The sequence below is a fragment of the Symphalangus syndactylus genome, chromosome 4 (assembly GCF_028878055.3).
Source record: "Symphalangus syndactylus isolate Jambi chromosome 4, NHGRI_mSymSyn1-v2.1_pri, whole genome shotgun sequence".
Classification (NCBI taxonomy): domain Eukaryota; kingdom Metazoa; phylum Chordata; class Mammalia; order Primates; family Hylobatidae; genus Symphalangus; species Symphalangus syndactylus.
In genome coordinates, this window is record NC_072426.2 from 26,730,330 (window position 1) to 26,751,851 (window position 21,522).

Consider the following 21,522-nt stretch of genomic DNA (forward strand, 5'->3'; position numbering starts at 1 on the left):
GGCTCTCTGTTTGTCTGTGATTGGTGTACAAGAATGCTTGTGATTTTTGTACATTGCTTTTGTATCCTGAGATTTTGCTGAAGTTGCTGATCAGCTTAAGGAGAATTTGGGCTGAGACAATGGGGTTTTCTAGATATACAATCATGTCATCTGCAAACAGGGACAATTTGACTTCCTCTTTTCCTAATTGAATACCCTTTATTTCCTTCTCCTGCCTGATTGCTCTGGCCAGAACTTCCAGCACTATGTTGAATAGGAGTTTTGAGAGAGGGCATCCCTGTCTTGTGCCAGTTTTCAGAGGGAATGCTTCCAGTTTTTGCCCATTCAGTATGATATTGGCTGTGGGTTTGTCATAGATAGCTCTTATTATTTTGAGAAACGTCCCATCAATACCTAATTTATTGAGAATTTTTAGCATGAAGGGTTGTTGAATTTTGTCAAAGGCCTTTTCTGCACATAATCATGTGGTTTTTGTCTTTGGTTCTGTTTATATGCTGGATTACATTTATTGATTTGCGTATGTTGAACCAGCCTTGCATCCCAGGGATGAAGCCCACTTGATCATGGTGGATAAGCTTTTTGATGTGCTGCTGGATTCAGCTTGCCAGTATTTTATTGAGGATTTTTGCATCATTGTTCATCAAGGATATTGGTCTGAAATTCTCTTTTTTGGTTGTGTCTCGGCCAGGCTTTGGTATCAGGATGATGCTGGCCTTATAAAACGTGTTAGGGAGGATTCCCTCTTTTTCTATCGATTGGAATAGTTTCAGAAGGAATGGTACCAGTTCCTCCTTGTACTTCTGGTAGAATTCGGCTGTGAATCCATCAGGTCCTGGACTCTTTTTGGTTGGTAAGCTATTGATTATTGCCACAATTTCAGAACCAGTTATTGGTCTATTCAGAGATTCAACTTCCTCCTGCTTTAGTCTTGGGAGGGTGTATTTGTCGAGGAATTTATCCATTTCTTCTAGATTTTCTAGTTTATTTGCATAGAGGTGTTTGTAGTATTCTCTGATGGTAGATTGTATTTCTGTGGGATTGGTGGTGATATCCCCTTTTTCATTTTTTATTGCATCTATTTGATTCTTCTCTCTTTTCTTCTTTATTAGTCTTGCTAGCAGTCTATCAATTTTATTGATCTTTTCAAAAAACCAGCTCCTGGATTCATTGATTTTTTGAAGCGTTTTTTGTGACTCTATTTCCTTCAGTTCTGCTCTGATTTTAGTTATTTCTAGCCTTCTGCTAGCTTTTGAATGTGTTTCCTCTTGCTTTTCTAGTTCTTTTAATTGTGATGTTAGGGTGTCAATTTTGGATCTTTCCTGCTTTCTCTTGTGGGCATTTAGTGCTATAAATTTCCCTCTACACACTGCTTTGAACGTGTCCCAGAGATTCTGGTATGTTGTGTCTTTGTTCTCGTTGGTTTCAAAGAACATCTTTATTTCTGCCTTCATTTCATTATGTACCCAATAGTCATTCAGGAGCAGGTTGTTCAGTTTCCATGTAGTTGAGCGGTTTTGAGTGAGTTTCTTAATCCTGAGTTCTAGTTTGATTGCACTGTGGTCTGAGAGAGAGTTTGTTATAATTTCTGTTCTTTTACATTTGCTGAGGAGAGCTTTACTTCCAACTATGTGGTCAATTTTGGAATAGGTGTGGTGTGGTGCTGAAAAAAATGTATATTCTGTTGACTTGGGGTGGAGAGTTCTGTAGATGTCTATTAGGTCCACTTTGTGCAGAGCTGAGTTCAATTCCTGGATATCCTTGTTAACTTTCTGTCTCGTTGATCTGTCTAATGTTGATAGTGGGGTGTTAAAATCTCCCATTATTATTGTGTGGGGGTTTAATTCGCTTTGTAGGTCACTCAGGACTTGCTTTATGAATCTGGGTGCTCCTGTGTTGGGTGCATATATATTTAGGATAGTTAGCTCTTCCTGTTGAATTGATCCCTTTACCATTATGTAATGGCCTTCTTTGTCTCTTTTGATCTTTGTTGGTTTAAAATCTATTTTATCAGAGACTAGGATTGCAACCCCTGCCTTTTTTTGCTTTCCATTTGCTTGATAGATCTTCCTCCATCGCTTTATTTTGAGTCTATGTGTGTCTCTGCACATGAGATGGGTTTCCTGAATACAGCACACTGATGGGTCCTGACTCCTTATCCAGTTTGCCAGTCTGTGTCTTTTAATTGGAGCATTTAGCCCATTTACATTTAACGTTAATATTGTTATGTGTGAATCTGATCCTGTCATTATGTTGTTAGTTGGTTATTTTGCTCGTTAGTTGATGCAGTTTCTTCCTAGCCTCGATAGTCTTTACAATTTGGCATGTTTTTGCAGTGGCTGGTACCGGTTGTTCCTTTCCATGTTTAGTGCTTCCTTCAGGAGCTCTTTTAGGGCAGGCCTGGTGGTGACAAAATCACTCAGCGTTTGCTTGTCTGTAAAGTACTTTATTTCTCCTTCACTTATGAAGCTTGGTTTGGCTGGATGTGAAATTCTGGGTTGAAAATTCTTTTCTTTAAGAATGTTGAATATCGGCCCCCACTCTCTTCTGGCTTGTAGAGTTTCTGCTGAGAGAAAGGACATGAACAGACACTTCTCAAAAGAAGACATTTATGCAGCCAAAAAACATATGAAGAAATGCGCATCATCAATGGCCATCAGAGAAATGCAAATCAAAACCACAGTGAGATACCATCTCACACCAGTTAGAATGGCCATCATTAAAAAATCAGGAAACAACAGGTGCTGGAGAGGATGTGGAGAAATAGGAACACTTTTACACTGTTGGTGGGACTGTAAACTAGTTCAACCATTGTTGAAGTCAGTGTGGCGATTCCTTAGGGATCTAGAACTAGAAATACCATTTGACCCAGCCATCCCATTACTGCGTATATACCCAAAGGACTATAAATCATGCTGCTATAAAGACACATGCACACGTATGTTTATTGCGGCACTATTCACAATAGCAAAGAGTTGGAACCAACCCAAATGTCCAACAACGATAGACTGGATTAAGAAAATGTGGCACATATACACCATGGAATACTATGCAGCCATAAAAAATGATGAGTTCATGTCCTTTGTAGGGACATGGATGAAATTGGAAAACATCATTCTCAGTAAACTATCACAAGGACAAAAAACCAAACACCGCATGTTCTCACTCACAGGTGGGAATTGAACAATGAGAACTCATGGACACAGGAAGGGGAACATCACACTCCGGGGACTGTTGTGGGGTTGGGGCAGGGGGGAGGGATAGCATTAGGAGATATACCTAATGCTAAATGACGAGTTAATGGGTGCAGGAAATCAACATGGCACATGGATACATATGTAACAAACCTGCACATTGTGCACATGTACCCTAAAACCTAAAGTATAATAAAAAAAAAAGAAAAAAGAAATAAAGGACAAGAAATTTTGAGTTGACCTACTGAATTTGGAAGTCATCATCACAAATCGTATTGAAAGTTGGAGTGAATGAGGCAGGGGCTTGATTTATGGTAGATTTATGCTATGACGAGCTGAGTGACAAGTTCAGAATGAAAAGCTGAAATGTCTCAGAATCTTTTCATATTAGGTGGAGAGAAAAGGTCACACCAGTTTGAATAAGTGATAACTGAAGGCTGAAATAAAGCTTTGGTTAAAGGAATGATGCAAGAGAAGGTTGATGATTAAATGTTGTGGGAAGAAATACATGTGAATTTTGCTAGACATGTGACTGGGGATAATAATAAGCTGAAAGTTACTTTGGGGACTTTCACTAGGAGGGGAGGTTATGTATTGGTGGTTCCAAAAGTAGCTTATTAATTAAAAGTATTTACTTTCTACTTGTAGATTTGCTCATCATTATGTTTTCAAAAGAATGTAAGGTATCTAAGAAGGTCATTTTTAGTGGTTAAAATTATCTATGAACATAAGGAATAAATAATAAACATGAGGGTAACTGAGTCAAAAGTGAAATGAGGTAGTCATTTTATTAACTATAAAGAGGAGCTTTGCTTTACCGGTATTTAGAATTTCAAAACACTGTATTCAGCACAGAAACCTTAATGATCCTCATGGTGCAGTCATTTTTCTGAATGATGTCATTTATAATGCAATTCTAAACTTAGGAAATAAATGGAGGGGAGGGTAATGAGGCTTATATGATGTCGAATGAGTCAACATATGATTAATATTGAGTCTCTTTCATGTTCACTATTGCCTGCCTTTCTGCAAAGTGGTTTTTTATCTGCACTAACTTGGTATGAGAATCAAATCTATTCAATAAATTTCTTATAGGGAATATCCTGTTAGGTTGCTAACAAGCATATTTCCTCAATATTAATGAATTCTTCTTACTACAGATATGGCAGTCTAATTTTGATTTAGTTCAGGTTGATTGCTATTTTGCTCTGATAATGAGGAGGAATCCAGTCTTTTGGGACATTGAGTTTTTGTTTTTTTTTTTTTTTTCTTGACAGAGTCTTACTCTGTCGCCAGGCTGGAGTACAGTGGCATGATCTCGGCTCACTGCAACCTCTGCCTTCCAGGTTCAAATGATTCCCGTGCCTCAGCCTCCCAAGTAGCTGGGACTACAGGCAGGCACCACCATGCCCGGCTAATTTTTTGTATTTTAGTAGAGACGGGGTTTCACCATGTTGGCAGGATGGTCTCGATCTCCTGACCCCGTGATCAGTGCTCCTCGGCCTCCAAAGTGCTGGGATTACAGGCATAAGCCACTGCGCCCGGCCACATTTTTTGGACAGGTGATGTGACCTACTCTTTCTGTAAACTTACCACAGTAAGCTTTGTAGACTTTAGTATTTATCTACTTAGTATGGTATGTGTGTGTTTGTGTACAGTTTTTTAAATGTAGATCATAGCAGTAAGTCTTACTAGCTTTCTTTCTGGGTAAGTCTGTTTTCAAGCAAGTTTCAGTTGCTGCGATACCCTTATGCTTAAAGTAATCTGAGAAATAAGACCATGATAAATGCATTTTTAAATGATTTTTTAAAATTAGCACAGTGGAGAGCAGTGTTTATTATTGCTAGACTAAAGCACAATATTCATTTCTAATGGATCATTGGATGACCTCACAGATAGAATGGCCAATGATTTAAAAGTAATCAGACTAGAAAATATGGCTCTGGCAGGAATCCAAAGGATGAGCCATTCCTTCTCCTTGAAATGCTTCCCTCCCACCACCTCCCTGATGTCCACTGCCCTGGTTGTCTTTTTGTGTCTCTGCTGTTTCTCAGTCTCCTTTGTGGGACCTCTCTCTTGACCCCACCTCTAGGTTTATTTGGCCTTTAAGAACCAGTTACTTGTCTAAGTCTAAACAACCAATGTCTATTCAGTTGCTCAAGCTGGAAACCTAGGGTTGTCCCCTTTTCTCCATCCTTACATTCATTCTACCAGTAAGTCCTATAGTGCCCACTTGCAAAATATACTTTCAAGTTAGTCTCACTTCTATTCCTCTCTGCTGTCACCATCCTAATCTAGGCCATCCTTATGTCTTACTTGAAAATAGTGCAATAGCATCCTTTCTGAGTTTTCCTTCCCCTCTCCTTCTACCTGGAATTGCTCCAGTTTATTCACTGAAATTCTAGAGATGTTTTTTACAATATAGATTTTATGTCACTCATTATCTTTGCTTTACCCCTTTAATAGCTTTTCATTTCACTAAGAATTCAATTCTTTCTCACCATCTGCAAGACCATGTCTAAAACAGACTCTGCTTATGTCTCCAAATTGACCTGTAGCTATTCTTTCTCTTGAGCTAAAGGATCTGGCTCACCAGCTTCCTTCTCCAAACTAGAGCCAGAAAATATTCTGTTCCTTCTGCTTTGAGCACCTTTCCCTTAGATTTCCTGTGGGGTGGCTCACTGATCCTTCAATCTCAGCCTAAATGCTACATTGTCAAACAGGTCTTCATTTTACATGCTAAATAGATCTTCCCCTTTATTCTGTATTCAGCACCCTTTCTGTGACCTTAAAAACACTTTCTCTGTCTTAACGATATATTTGTTTGTTTACCTCTGTATTAACAAGAGGTGCTACTAAAATTTTAGCTCTGAGAACACAGATACTCTGTTTATTTCACTTACCCCCTTACCCCTAATCCTTAGCACAATGTCATATATGAGGTACTCAAAAAATGCTTGTTGAACGAATAAATGAATCAACAGTGTAAGGATCAGGCTGAGCAGACTCCTGTGTAAAGGCAAACTGACACACCCAGAGCAGCGTGGTTGTTAAGAGGGGGTCTGGGGTGGAAGTTAAATGTTGCATAACCATTATTTTAACTAACATGACTGATTTGTTTCTAAGTTTCCATTGGGAGGATTAGGTGAGATAACATGTGCAAAAATGCCTAAAATAAAAATATCGTATACTCAAAAGGCTGTCTTCTGTGTAGCTCTCCTCCTTGTACTAGACTGTGTGGCGAAGAAAAGTGAGACTTTCCTCATAGACTACCTCCCTTTTTCATATCCCTCTCTCTATTCCCTTTGTTTATTCTGGGAAATGACCAAGAACCCTAGAGACTGTGGCAGGGCTGTGTGCAGAGTGTGTGTCCAGCAATTCTTGCACCTCTAATAGCATATTCCTACCTGTGGGTAGGTCATAACCCAACCACTGCATGAAAGAGTCTCCTGAAGTCCTGAGAACCGCTGCCCCAGAAACATTCTGGAATTGCTGGCTTCTGTCTGCCCTCTGAATTCTTTTGTTCCATCCAGCTGGATGCCTCAGGTTGAAGAGCCTGTATCTTGGGCTTAGTTTTCATTTGTATGCTTGAACTCCCTTTGGATTAATTCTTTAAACTGTTTCTCTCTAGACCACAGTTTTGCTCAGTGTCCCACAACCTCAGGGACCAACACTCATCCCTCTATACCCTGCCCCTGATTTCTGGAATCTCAGCCTGAAAAAGACCTCAGCATCCTCCTTTAACTAGCTGGAGGCTTTCACATAGGGTTACATCATGTGCCTGCCTAGTTATCTGCAGTTCAAGCATACATTGTGCTCTGAACCCCATGTCTTTTGCATTTACTTTTTATATTCAACCTCCTTGGCTTCACGGCCTGCCTAAACTTCTTTATTGCCTCTCTGTTTCTTTTTGTCCTTCTGTCAGTGATTGTTGTGACCTTATTTTCACAAGGGATACATTTTTAGGAGTGTTTTTCCAGATTGTGAATAACACTTACTTCCATAAATACTGTACTTATGTCAGTGGCAACTCTAGGTCACTCTTTAAATCACTTTGTGGATAATTATAGTTGTGTTTTAAAACCATCAATCACTATTGCCTGTATTTACCTGCAGTGGCTGATTTTGAAGCTAGAATTGTTGTGCTGGAAATATAATAAATATTAACTATTTACTACTGAAAGGGACAAACTTTTAAAGGACATATGGTACATGATAAATAGTAGATTCAAGTTATAAAATCACATTTATTTATCTTCTTTTTTCTCAACCTTCCTTTCTTCCTACCCCCTCTGTCTTATGCCATGAAAATCTTAAGGTAGCTAACTCAGATTATAGTGTTTGAACCCTTATACTAACATGCTTTAAGGTTACAAATTGTACATATTACATTTCTACTGTAAAGTACTTATATGGAAAGCATTAATGATAATTAATGATAATTAATGATAAAAAGATCCAGAGAGAGAGACACAGACATAGAGAGAGAGAGACAGAGATTATGAATGAATGAATATGAATGTGTGTCAAATAAAAGAAGGTTTAAAAAGTGTTTTATTGCAGACTGATAGTCAGTGGACCTGAGTCCTACTTTAATCTCTCACATGAACTTGGCACGCATCTAACCTCTTTATACCTTTGTTTCTTTACCTGTCAAATAAGGACAAATAAGGTTCTACCTACTGCACAGGTCTGTAGCAATAATACAATGAAATATTGATATAGAAATGTTTTGAAAGCATGAAATGCTCTCTAGATAAAAGTCATATTATCCAAGCATAACATTCTTCTAAAAATGTTTTAATTGACAGATAACATCATATGCTTTTATTGTGTACAATATGATGTTTTGAAATATATATGCATTTACAACTGTTAAATCTACCTAATTAACAAGTGCATTACTTTACATAGTTATCATTTTTATGGTGAGAATACAACATCCATTCTCCTTACATGTTTCAGGAATACAATATAACATTAACTACAGTTGCCTTGCTGTACAGTACATCTCTTGAAATTTATTCTCCCTATTAAACTGTAATCATGTAAACTGTGACCAACATCTCCTAACACCTTTTCCCCCCCTAACTACCCCAGCCTTTGGTAACAACCCTCTTCCTCCCTAGTTCTATGAGATCAACTTTTTAAGATTCCACATATGAGTGAGATCGCGTGGTATTCATCTTTTTGTGCCTGGCTTGTTTCACTTAACATGATATCCTCTAGGTTCAACCATGTTGTTGCAAATGACAGAAATTAATTATTTTGATGGTTGAGTAATATTCCATTGTGTCTGTATAACACATTTTCTTTATTCATTCATGCATTGATGGACACTTAGGTTGATCCCATAGCTTGGCTATTGCAAATAGTGCTGCAATAAACATGAGGTGCAGATATGTTTTCAAAATACTAATTTAGTTTACTTTGGATATATACCCAGTAGTGGGATAACATGGTAGTTCTATTTTTGATCTTTTGAGGAATCTTCATACTATTTTCCATAATGGCTATAGTAATTTATATTCTCACCAACACTGTGTAAGGATTCCCTTTTCTCCATACCATCCCCAACACTTGTTATCTTTCGTCTTTTTGATAATAGCCATTCTAACAGGTGTAAGGTTAGATCTCATGGTTTTGATTTGCATTTTCCTGAAGATTAGTGACACTGAGCATTTTTTCATTTACTCATTGGCCATGTTTATTTTATTTTGTTGAGAAGTGTTTACTAAGTTCTTTTGCCCATTTTTAAATTGGGTTATTTGGGTTTTTTTGCTACTAAGTTATTTGAGTTTGTTATTTATTTTGGGTATTAAAGCCTGGTCATATGTATAGGAGGCAAATATTTCTTCCATTCTGTAGGTTGTGTCTTCATTCTTTTGATTGTTTCCTTAACTGTAAAGAGGCTTTTTTTGATGTAATCATATTTACCTATTTTTGTTTTTGCTGCCTGTGATTTTGAGGTTTTATCCAAAAAATCCTTGCCTGGATCAGTGTCATGAAGTATTTCCCCTATGTTTTCCTCTAGTAGCTTCATAGTTTTTGGTCTTGCATTTAAGTCTTTAATCCATTTTGAGTTGATTTTTGTTTATGATGAGAGATAAGGGTCTAATTTCGTTCTTCTGCAAAAGTATAACATTCCTACCTTTGAAATATTAGAGATAAATGAGTGGAACATTTGCTTTTGGATTTTTATAAGTGGAATAATTTATTCAAATTGTCAGTGAAATTAAATATTGTGGGCTTAGAAGTCAAACAGATTTTTCTTTAAATCCTGACTCTACCTGTCACTTACTATTGTGCAACATTGGACAATTTATGTAATTCTCTTTGAGTTCTACTATGGCAAACTTAGAGAGTCAAAAATGAATCTTAAATGAGGGAAGGCTCTTTGTACATTGTGGAACACAGAATAACTACTTAATAATTATGAATAGTGGTAATAATAAATATTAATAGTAGTAATACTACTACTATAATAATGACTAATGTTATTGTCAGTATTGGGTTAATTTTTCGCTTTGGTTAAGAAGCTTGGTAACCACAGAGCTTTTATGACTAGGAGCATGATTATTTGTTTTAAATTTTTAGTTATTTTCAAAATTACTCAATATAAACACCATCTTACTTAAGGCAGGCTCTAAATGTCTAATGTATTAAAGCCTTATGCAAAATAATGTTTGCAGGTGAAACTGAACTGAGTATGTCAGAGTAGAAAATCTGCCTTGTGAGACATGTAGGACATTGTAATGAATCGAAATTTGGCTCCAATTTTCTGGAATTAAGTGAATCGAATAAAGTAACCAAGTCACCATTTTCAGTCAAGAGAAAGTATACACTTTGGGATAAGGGGGTGATAGAGAATCATGCTGTATTTCTGCCATTGAATACAAATTGTATTTTTACTAGCTGTATTTTTAGCTTAAAATTTAAAATACAAGGTAATCTGTCTCAGAGATTAAGTCAAGAAGCATCTTAACAACAGAATTATTCTAAAATGATTTCTTTAATGATCAATTTGAAAATCAAGTCATTGCAGTAATTGAAATTACAACATGTAACACATAGTGGTAGTGTGAGTTGCTGGGTTTCAAAGGACTAACAGTAACATCATGGCACTCAGTGTATGCCCTGATGATAGGGTTGCCCAGGGTGGTGAGGAACTTGTTCATAGTGTATTTATGCTGACCTTGTTGGAAACAAATGAGTTCTGAGAAATTTCAATTATTTAGTGCCTTGAAAGGTAAGAAAAAAATACTTTAAAACACTGAATTGCAATTAGACATATAAATATCTGACTTTTTTTTTCTCAATTATTACCCTGTTTTGCTGTTTGGGTATCTAAACTTCAGAAACAGAATTAGTTCTTAATAGATCAGGCCACATAGTTCTTAAATTCTGTAATGAAATGTGTACGGTCTTATTTATTCTCAGGCAAGGCACTTTACGTTACTTCTGTGAAACTTCACGGTTTTAATTCCATGATATGAGACAGGAAGTTTATAGGAGAAGAGCTTGATCTGGATTCTTTTGGAAACTGCTCTATTTTTAGTTAGGCTCACTCATAAAATGCATCTCTAGAGAGCTGAATGACTTGAATAGTTGAATGAGAGACTTTTAATATTGACGTTTTGGAAGTGGATGAACACCTAAAAGAACAACAATTTTCTTTTTCTTTAGTTAATGTAAGCCTGCCCCATCTGTTAACATTTAATTAGTGATTTCAAGAGCTACTTAGCATTGCTCCTAGTCAATGACAATGAGGTGAGAGTATTAGTTAAAATGGAGAATACTAGCTGTATTTTTAGTTTTAGAGAAAACTCCATACTGTTTTCCCTGGCTGTACTAATTTACATTGTCACCTACAGTGTAAACTTTGGGGGGCCGAGGTGAGCGGATCACAAGGTCAGGAGATTGAGACCATCCTGGCTAACATGGTGAAACCCCGTTTCTACTAAAAATACAAAAAAAAAAAAAAAAAAAAAAAAAAAAAAACAGCCAGGCATGGTGACAGGTGCCTGTAGCCCCAGCTACTTGGGAGGCTGAGGCAGGAGAATGGCATAAACCCAGGAGGCGGAGCTTGCAATGAGTCGAGATCATGCCACTGCACTCCAGCCTGGGTGACAGAGTGAGACTCTGTCTCAAAAAAAAAAAAAAAAAAAAGTAGTCTCTTTTCTCTGCATCCTCTCTAGCACTGTGTTATTTTTTGTCTTTTTGATAATAGCCATTCTAACTGGTTTAAGATGATGGGTCATTATAGTTTTGATTTGCATTTCCCTAATGATTAATGATGTTGAGCATTTTTTCATATACTTGGTCATTTGTATGTCTTCTTTTGAGATATGTCTGTTCAGATCACGTGCCCATGTTTTAATCAAATTATTATTATTTACTTTAAGTTCCTTGTATTTTCAGAATATTAGTCCTTCGCCTGAAGCTTGCAAATATTTACTCCCATTCTTCAGATTGCTTCTTCACTCTGCTGATCATTTACTTTGCTATGAAGAAGCTTTTTATTTATTTTTTGACATAGTCCCATTTGTGTATTTTTGTTTTTGTTGTCTATGCTTTTGAGGTCTTATTCTTAAAACCTTTGCCTAGACTCAATATCCCGAAGCGATTCCCCTGCTTTTTCTTCTAGTAGTTTTATAGTTTGGGGTCTTACATTTAGGTCTTTAATCCATTTTGAGTTGATGTTTTGTATATGGTAAGAGCTAGAGATCTAGTTTCTAGAAATCCTGTTGGGTATTTATTCAAAGGAAAGAAAATCAGTATATCAAAGAGATATCTGTACTCCCATATTTATTGCGGCACTAGTCACAATAGCCAAGATATGGAATCAATCTAAATGTCCATCAACAGATGAACAGATAAGGAAATGTGGTACATATACCCAACAGAATACTATTTAGCCATAAAAAGAATGAAATCCTGTCATTTGTAGCAACATAGATGAACCTGGAGGACATTGTGTTAAGTGAAATCGGTCAGTCACAGAAATATAAATACTGCATGTTCTCACTAATATGTAAATTGAATGCATAAAAGTAAAGAGCAGGATTATAGTTTTTAGAGGCTGCAAAGAGTAGGGATGAGGGAAAGATACTGAGGGGTTGGTTAATGGATAAAAAATTATAGCTACATAGGAGGAATAAGTTGCAGTGTTCTATAGCACTGCAGGATGAATATAGTTAACAATAATTTATGGTATATTTTCAAAAAGCTAAAAGAATTTTAAATATTCCCAACACAAAGAAATAACAAATGTTTAATGTGATGGGTATGATAATTACCCTGACTTAATCATTACACATTATGTACATGTATGAAAATATCACTCTGTATACCATAAATATGTACAGTTACTACATGTCAACTAAAAGTAAAAGTAAAAAAAAAAAGAAGGGAAATTAAGTTACCATCTGAATGACATTTGGGCAAATAAATATTTTATGGGCTATCTTCCCTTTCCACAATCATCGTTTTTAGACTATTAATATTTCCTCATGATTCCATGATTTAATTCAAAGGAACTAAATAATCTATTTTAGAACTACAGGAAAAAAGTTAGAAGGCAATTGACAATTGGTAAATATTACAATGTATGTAATAAAAGATAAACATTATTGTTCACCAAATAACTATGTTGCGATCATTAATTTTGGCCCAGTGATTCCTTTGTTTTGTATCAAATGCTAATTATAGGTCTGAATTTGGCAAACAGTTTTAATTTCCCCATGACTATTTTTGTCATAAGATTGGGATAGCTATAGCAGAGTTGGTTGATATGAAAATACAGTCTGAACCTTGTTGAAAACTGGTTTGTAGTTTTGAGGGAATATCTAAATTGGCCAATAACTTTGCAGGATTAAATTTTATCTTTATGTGGGCTGGTTGGTAGTTCTTAGCTCTTAGCCAGCTTATATCTATGGAGTTCATTCAGAAAAGCTGTTAGGCAAGAAATAGGATCCATGGTTTGGACAGAATCTTAACAATTGTGGCAGCAACAGGACTACCATTTTTATTGCTTATAGGTATTAATCAAATATTTCACAATGGATGGAGTTGTCCTTTTGCAATAACTCGGAATTAGAAACTTTTTTTTTTATTATTATACTCTAAGTTTTAGGGTACATGTGCACAATGTGCAGGTTTGTTACATATGTATCCATGTGCCATGTTGTTTTGCTACACCCACTAACTCGTCATTTAGCATTAGGTATATCTCCTAATGCTGTCCCTCCCCCCTTCCCCCAACCCACAACAGTCCCCGGAGTGTGGTGTTCCCCTTCCTGTGTCCATGAGTTCTCATTGTTCAATTCCCATCTATGAGTGAGAACATGCGGTGTTTGGTTTTTTGTCCTTGCGATAGTTTACTGAGAATGATGTTTTCCAGTTTCATCCATGTCCCTACAAAGGACATGAACTCATCATTTTTTATGGCTGCATAGTATTCCATGGTGTATATGTGCCACATTTTCTTAATGCAGTCTATCGTTGTTGGACATTTGGGTTGTTTCCAACTCTTTGCTATTGTGAATAGTGCCACAATAAACATACGTGTGCATGTGTCTTTATAGCAGCATGATTTATAGTCCTTTGGGTATATACCCAGTAATGGGATGGCTGGGTCAAATGGTATTTCTAGTTCTAGATCCCTGAGGAATCACCACACTGACTTCCACAATGGTTGAACTAGTTTACAGTCCCACCAACAGGAATTAGAAACTTTTAAGAGGCTCTGCAAGGAGTATGTCTATGTGAAAGAGCTATGGACTGTCATGTCCTCAATGAAGACTTGGATGTCTGAGTTCCCAAATGGATAGACAATACTGTAGGCCAAGGTGACCATGAAAATCATTTATTGCTTCCCCTGACATTTGATCCCAAAGTTGACCATTCAGTGCAAAAGAAATTTAGTGATTGATGTTTTTGGTTAAAAATTTTTATTATAGAAGATTTGTGCTACATTTTCAGATTGCTTTAGCTGATCTCCATTCTTAGCAATAATTTAATAGCTTTGACTATGTCTTTTAAAGTGCCTGGAAGTCTTTTTTAATCAAAGAGATCAGATGTTAATGCTCACATTTCTGGGCAAGGCTGTTCTTGGCATGTTTACTGTTGCCTGTGACCTGACTGAGGGGGAAACTGATCTAAAACATGAGTGAAAGTAGAGAGTGGGCACACTTCAGGCCTCTGGAGATAGTTCTTGAAATTGAGATGAGACCTAATTCTCTCCTAATATGTAAGAGTTGTCTGAGAGTAAGTGATTTAAAGTCCAAATAAATGTAAGCTTTATAAGACAGTGGTTCCCAAGAGTTTCAATTATAAAACTCCCTTATTAACATGATAATCAATTTTGCTTTTAGTATTCATTAATTGATGAAATCCACAACAGAAAACGTCCACAAATTTAGTAACATTTTAAAGTAAATTTATATCATTTATTCTTTATGTCTATTATATTGTCTATAAATCATACCCCTTTTTATAGTCCTTCACTGGTGTTTGGAATAAAATAAAACTCTTTACTGTAGTCTTCAAGGTCCTATGAAACCCATCCCCTGCCTACCTCAGTGATCTTATTCTCCCATCCCATTCCTTCTTTCTCACTGTATGCTTCAACCATACAGGTCTCCTTTCTGATCCTTGAATATATCAAGGTCATTCCAAACTCTACACATTTGTCCTTGTTTTTACTTCTACTTAGAATGCTTTTCCTCATCCTCACTGCAATAGAGAAGACAATAGTTGGATATCATTGTCATGTAATCTTTATTTCAGAGAGGACTTCCTGACCACTCAATCTGAACTAGCCTTCCCTACTCCTTGAAATAACGCTACTGTTACTTACATATTGCTAGCCTACTGTATGGTTACCATAATGTAGAATATCCTTTTATTAGCTTAAGAAAAACTAGTGGGGGCCTGTTTATTAACAGTGAATAGTGCTGGCTCCCTTATTTGAGAAGTAGGTATGTGTTTTCCTATAGTCTAAAATTGCCCATTTTTACCTAAGATTGTGTAGAAAGATAATTTCTATCAAGTATTTTTTCTTTATATTCAGAAATTTTCTCTGTAATAAGTAAATGGGGAAATGGATTTTCCAATTTATTTTTCTAAAATTGAACGTTTGGAAGAACTATTGCTAATCTTGGCATTAAATTATCTGGGGATATTATACCACCTCATGAAATTTTTAAGGAAAGAAAGGATTATCATGTTGGTTTCAGAATTTATAAATTAAGTTACACTACATTCTTAGGGTGTTAGAAAAATACTCTATATCCAGTATTGTGCTGGAGCCAACTTGCACTGGCTCATGTAAGATCTGCTTGTTAATTTCCAGGAACTTTGCAAACAGGTTGATTTTGCATGAAAGCTTGAAATTGGCCATGGTGGGAGTATTTACACCACGGAAATTGGCAAATGCTACATACCATGGCTTCCTCCGCTTTTCTCCACCCAAGACAGACAGCCAGAATACCAGCATATCATTATATATAGCTAATATTTCAGAGGCTGACAATTCAATGATGACAAAGGAATAGGGATAGCTCAAATTAGTCAAGTCACATTTATAGGTGTTTAGATTTAAAAAGCCACACGTTTTGGGCATGAACCAAAAAGATTTTTAAAAATATATTATTTGTACACAAAGGCAGATAGTAAAAATAAAAAAAAAATCATGATCTTTGTGGTTACTTCTTATACCTCCCAAGTCAGGCTGCTGAATTATTTCAAAATATTGTTAAAATATATACTCTGGGTTGAGCAGATGGCTACCTTCTGGTACTTGTGATATAGGCTTTCCCCAACTCCCATACTAATAACACAGCTCAACTCACTGATTTTATATGCATTATATCTTAGTTACAGTGAGTGTCTTAGACCATTTCTTTGGGGAAAGAAAGGGATTCAAAGAAGAGTTAGATGGGGGCCCTGATTAAGTATAGTCTATAATGTCAGAGAAAGTAAAGACTAATGAGAGTTGACCCAAGGTTTTCAGTCCTCAATAGGAAAGGACTTAAAGGAAAATTACATGAAAAGGCAGGGCTTTGAGTATTATTCTCTGACAAGAACATCCTTGGGGTTGTACTACACAGAGGCAGAAGGTATCTATCTTGCTGTGAGAGCAGAGACAAATTGTTTGTGACAATTCAGAAATAATGCTATTTAGCAATACCTGTATGAAGGTATAAATAGTAAGGTGTGGTCCTATATCGACTAGTTTCTTTTGAAGTGATACAACAGCCTATATGGAAGCCTCCAGTTTGTTTCTTCAGAGACCTGAAATTAAATGTCCTCCATCCAAAATAAAATTTGAGAAACAAAAACATGCTGAAATCCCGTCCTTCCCATCCCACACTCTACATTCAGTGATAAACAGTTGGAAAGTTTGGATAATTCTAAGGAATTGTGTTAGGGTTCATTGTTTAATCTTTTGTAATATCTTCATCAAACAGATTAACATCCTATTTATCAGAGGGGAAAAAGCGACTTCAATATAATTATGTTCTTGGAAGAGGGCTTCATTTTTAATCTTGCTGCATTTCTAGGACTTAAATCTTTATAGGGCACTATTAATACTTCCCAAAGGATAATGCATCATCTGTGTGTAGCTGAACAAGTTGTGGTTCTTGATTAGTTTTTATTGTGCAAGAAACTATGAACCCATCAAATGGCCTCACTCTCTGACAAAAAAAAAAAAAAAAAAGAAAGACATTTTTAGGAAAGAGAAAATGTAATACAATTTGACCAAGATTAATTTCCTGAATACCAAATAAGCCTAGATTCTTGGAAAATTAATCCCAGAACAGTAGCTCTCAGGAGTCAATATGAAGTTGCCACTGCTATTCTTGAGACCAGGAGTGGTGAAGGTAATTATAAGGAGGGGTGAAGATAATACTGCAATTAATACTGCTACAACCTTTATCCCCTACCATTTACTGAAAGTAACATTTTATTCCTCAGTCTTCACATATAAACCTATTAAGCTGGTATTTTTCAAATATCATTTTGTAGATGATAACATGGAAATTCAGAAAAGTAAGACAACCCACTCAAAATTTTTGAGGTGTCAGGGCTAGGATTGAAACTTAAATATATGTCTCTTCAAAACCTATGTTTTTGTTTTTTTACATTTTAATAGGCACATACATTCTTACTCTAAAATCAATTTTGTATCCTGAATTTTCACTTAAAAATAATAGAAGAATTTCCTCCATGCCATTAGCACTCCTCATAAACATAATTTTAATGGCAGCATAACATTCCATTCTAGGATTATTCTTCATAGTAATGAAATTTCAATTGTTTTTATTTTTATGTGTATCTTTGCACTACTTAAAAGTGAATTATTACAAAACATAATGGTGAAGGCTAGGATGGTTAGACTGAGGTCTAGATGAAAAGTCTCCCAGAAATGGGAAGGGAAGACTAATGCTTTAGTCAGTATTCACTACTGCAGGTCATTTCCCTGGAAGCCAGTTGCTAAGCAAATGAGGACAAAGGTCAGCTTGTGTTTAATTTTTTAAAAATTAAGACTTTTAATATGACATTCCAAATGTGCTGTCTCCTCTCTGGATTGCTAAGGTCTTTGCTTTCATCTTATCCAGCTTCTGACTTCTCTGATAGTGCTCTGATTGTCCTCCTCCTGATAAAATATTTCTTAATGTCTCTTCTACTTTGATTTTTCATTCTTAGAAAGTCATTTGGAACTTCTTATTCCAGCAAATAAACATCCCAGTGTTTTAAGTTCTGCTAGAACTTTCTCATTAACCACTGAATTCCTATTACAAAATTTATGAATATGTTTCCTACTGACTATCTGTATTGAATCCCATACCTAAAACATGTTGCACTTCAAACATCTTGTTCAATAGAGTTGTATCTGCCTGGTTACCTCAGTCTAAGCTGCTTGAATAAAGAAATATTCTTAAAAAAGCATGGGACATGTATAAAGTACTGTTACATTTCTACCAGTTGTTTCAAACAGCTAAGTAGGAATCCAATTCTTACCTTTTTAAATCCCAAATATTACTTGAGCAGTATTATCTCTCACCATTTACTCAAAGTAACATTATATTCACCAGTCTTCACACATAAAGCTGTTAGGTTGGTATTTTTTTAAATACTATTTATAGATGACTGGCATCTTAGTAGACACTGGGCATACAGTAAAGAACAAATTTAAAATGATCCCTGCCTATGTGGAGCATAAAGTCTAGCGGAAGAGGCACATAATAAATAAGTAAACATTTTTTTTTAATTGTGTATAGTACAATACGTCCCTGATGTTCTTTTACAAACATAAACAGTAGTAATAGTATTTGTTCTGGAGTGTTAAAGTGTTCATATTTATTCTTAAACTAAATTATAAACTTTAAAGTATGTATCCATTGGTTTTCTGGCAATCTTTGTGGTTAAGAAAAAGTCTGAAGCAAAATGAACTTGTATGATTTTGTTTGTTGGTTGGTTGGTAGGTCACTTACTCATTAAATGATAGAGTACTTAAAAAAATTCTTAGTGCCTCTTTTTTTTTTTTTTTTTTTTTGCTGCCATGGAACTATTTTGTTCTCCAGTCTTGCAGAAAATTATTGGATTCCTAACAAGAAAATAAATTTGTGGTGTGCCAGAGCACTGTGCTAAACCTCTCAAACTATGAAAGAGCTTGTCAGATGTGCCAGTAAATCTTCCCTCTCTTGCCATAGGTCCAAGGATCTTATAAAGGAAGCTATCCTTGATAATGACTTTATGAAGAACTTGGAGATGTCACAGATCCAGGAGATTGTGGATTGTATGTACCCGGTGGAGTATGGCAAGGACAGTTGCATCATCAAAGAAGGAGATGTGGGGTCACTGGTGTATGTCATGGAAGGTACGGTTTGTAACTCCAATCCTCTGACATTCAAATATTCTCTTTTCATCTTATCAGCTGCACACAGATGGCAATGCATTACATGGAAAATTCCATTTTTCCTTCTTTTATTGAGAAATTAGTTTGAAAAGAGTTGAAACACTACTTAGATAAAGTGGTTAATTATGTGAAGTGTTTGTATTTAGAATATTAATATGAGAATCCAGTAATTTTTCAGACATGGAAAAGTTAAAAATGTGAAAAAAGAAATGTAGTTTATTACACTGAATATTCTGCATGCAGTCAGGTCACTGAACAAATATACCAAGCTTCAGCAGAAGCTCAAGATCACTGGAAGTATTTTTGGTCCGATAATTTAAGCGTCTTGAACTCTACCCTTAACTTTTAATATGCGACTAGTTTTCCTGCTATGAAGCTTCTGTAAAAAGAAAATGTTTTTCATATGTATGACAGAGGCAGATAATAAAGGTTGGATGGCATATTACCTGCCTAATTAATAGGAATGGTAGCTTGTTTCATACATCCTGTAAAGACTAATATAGAAAGTGTTTTGAAAAAAACTGAGGCATGCACTATGTTTTATGCCTAGCTAATTTTTCATAATACTTATTTCTGACTTGAAATTTATAATGACATGTTTTTCTTTTGCGGGAAGAAAGTAGCTTGAGATAATGACTGAATCAGCTTGGAAGAAAGTGAGTTCAGAAATACCTGTAATGTAAGACGGTGACACATGAAAACCAGTTTCTTAGGTGGTGATTAATGTTTTATCCAAAATATTTGTGTGATAGTGTCCTATAATTATCAAACTTATAGGTCATTCAGAGAAGCGCTGTATTTGGGCGAGTCACTTAATTTCTCTGTTTCATGTAACCAATTTGTAAAAAAAGAAGATATTCTTTCTTTCTGCCAGTGGTTTTCAACTGGTGATGATTCTTTCTCCCAGGGGACATTTGGTGACATCTGGAGACATTTTTGGTTGTCACAAAGGGGGTGATGTTGGGGCAACTGCTGACTTCTAGTGGGTAAAGGCCAGGCATACTGCTCAAAAGGGTAGCTGCCCAGAAAAAAGATTTGTCTGGCCCAAAAATGTCATTAGAGCCAACATATGAAAAATCCTGCATTCTGCGTTCTTTACAGGATTTTTATAAAATGAGATAATTTGTATGAATGTTTAATGTAAAGTATAGGACACCACAACATAATAATAAGTAGTATTATTTCTATTAAAATCTTGACAGTATGTAAGAGATATTCTTTCTTCATTCAGCATGCACCTTTTATTTATTCTTTGTCATCTTTTTGGATATGTGTTAGGCATTCAGTTTTTAAGTAGTAATTTCTGTCATTTTTTTCCCTTATAGTTTTCCCCTTCTATGTCAACAATATAAAATTCTTCCCAGGCCAAAAAATATAAATATTCATTTAGACTTTCTTCTGGTGACAAAATACAATAAACAAAATACACATATTGTTCACTTGGCAGAGAATTGCAAAGAAAAGAAATGAAATTATAGGACAAGGCTATATGTGGATAGTGAGCAGAAAGGATGGAAAAGTGGCAAAAATATATAGAGGTCAAGTATAGAATATAAAGATAGAGGCAATATCTTAAGAACTACTAACAATTAGAAACCACGTTTAAAGAACTTCTGAGATTATATGAATAGCTTCATATGATATTATTTTTCAGATATTATATTGGTCAGCACCTCTTAATAAAACAGCTGTTGTATAAAGGAAAGTATACTTTTACTTCATCTATTTTCAAATGCTAATTATTGCTGTTTCATTCAAGAAACCACAATTTTGAACACTTGTGGATTCAATGTTCCTTCATCTTAAATATTTCTTACAAAAGTAGATTCGCAAACAAACATGGACATTATTTCTAAAATTTATTCATGTTGTCCCTTCTTATTAAGCCTACCTGAAAGTTTTCTAGCTATATTGGAAGAAGCTTGGGAATAATAGTTAATATTTGTTAATGTTTAGAAAATGCCCAACACATAGAGCATGCTTTTTCTAAATATTGTTTACATATTAAATTTATTTAAACCTCAAACAATACTGTGAGGTAAAGGCTAATATTTATTATTCCATTTTGTAGATGAGGAGACTGAGGCTTAATGTGGTTAAGGAATTTGCCCAGGTCGCCCAACTAGTTTATAGTAGAGTCAGGATTTATACCTAGGCTATTTGGATTCAGAGCTCAAACTGTTAACTATGGGGCTATGTATTAGTCAGGGCTCTCCAGAAAAGCAGGACAAATAGGATGTGTGTGTCTATATACAGTGAGAAGGAGATTTATTTTAAGGAATTGGTTTATGTGATTGTGGAGGCTGGCAACTCCAAAATCTACAGGGTAAGGCCCATTGGTCAGAGATGCTGCAATTCGAGTCTGAAAGCCGTCTGCTGACAGAATTTCCTCTTTCTGGGCGAAAG

General features: G+C 35.7%; 1 protein-coding gene across 2 annotated transcripts in view; it reads left to right on the forward strand.

Moving 5' to 3' along the window:
- Nucleotides 1–21,522, forward strand: part of PRKG1 (protein kinase cGMP-dependent 1) — a 1,318,464-nt gene that overhangs the window by 147,884 nt on the left and 1,149,058 nt on the right. For both annotated transcript variants that reach the window (XM_055274328.1, XM_055274327.2), the window contains exon 2: nucleotides 18,911–19,077. In XM_055274328.1, coding sequence (XP_055130303.1) covers nucleotides 18,911–19,077 — 167 coding nt within the window. The remainder of the gene's footprint in view (nucleotides 1–18,910; nucleotides 19,078–21,522) is intronic.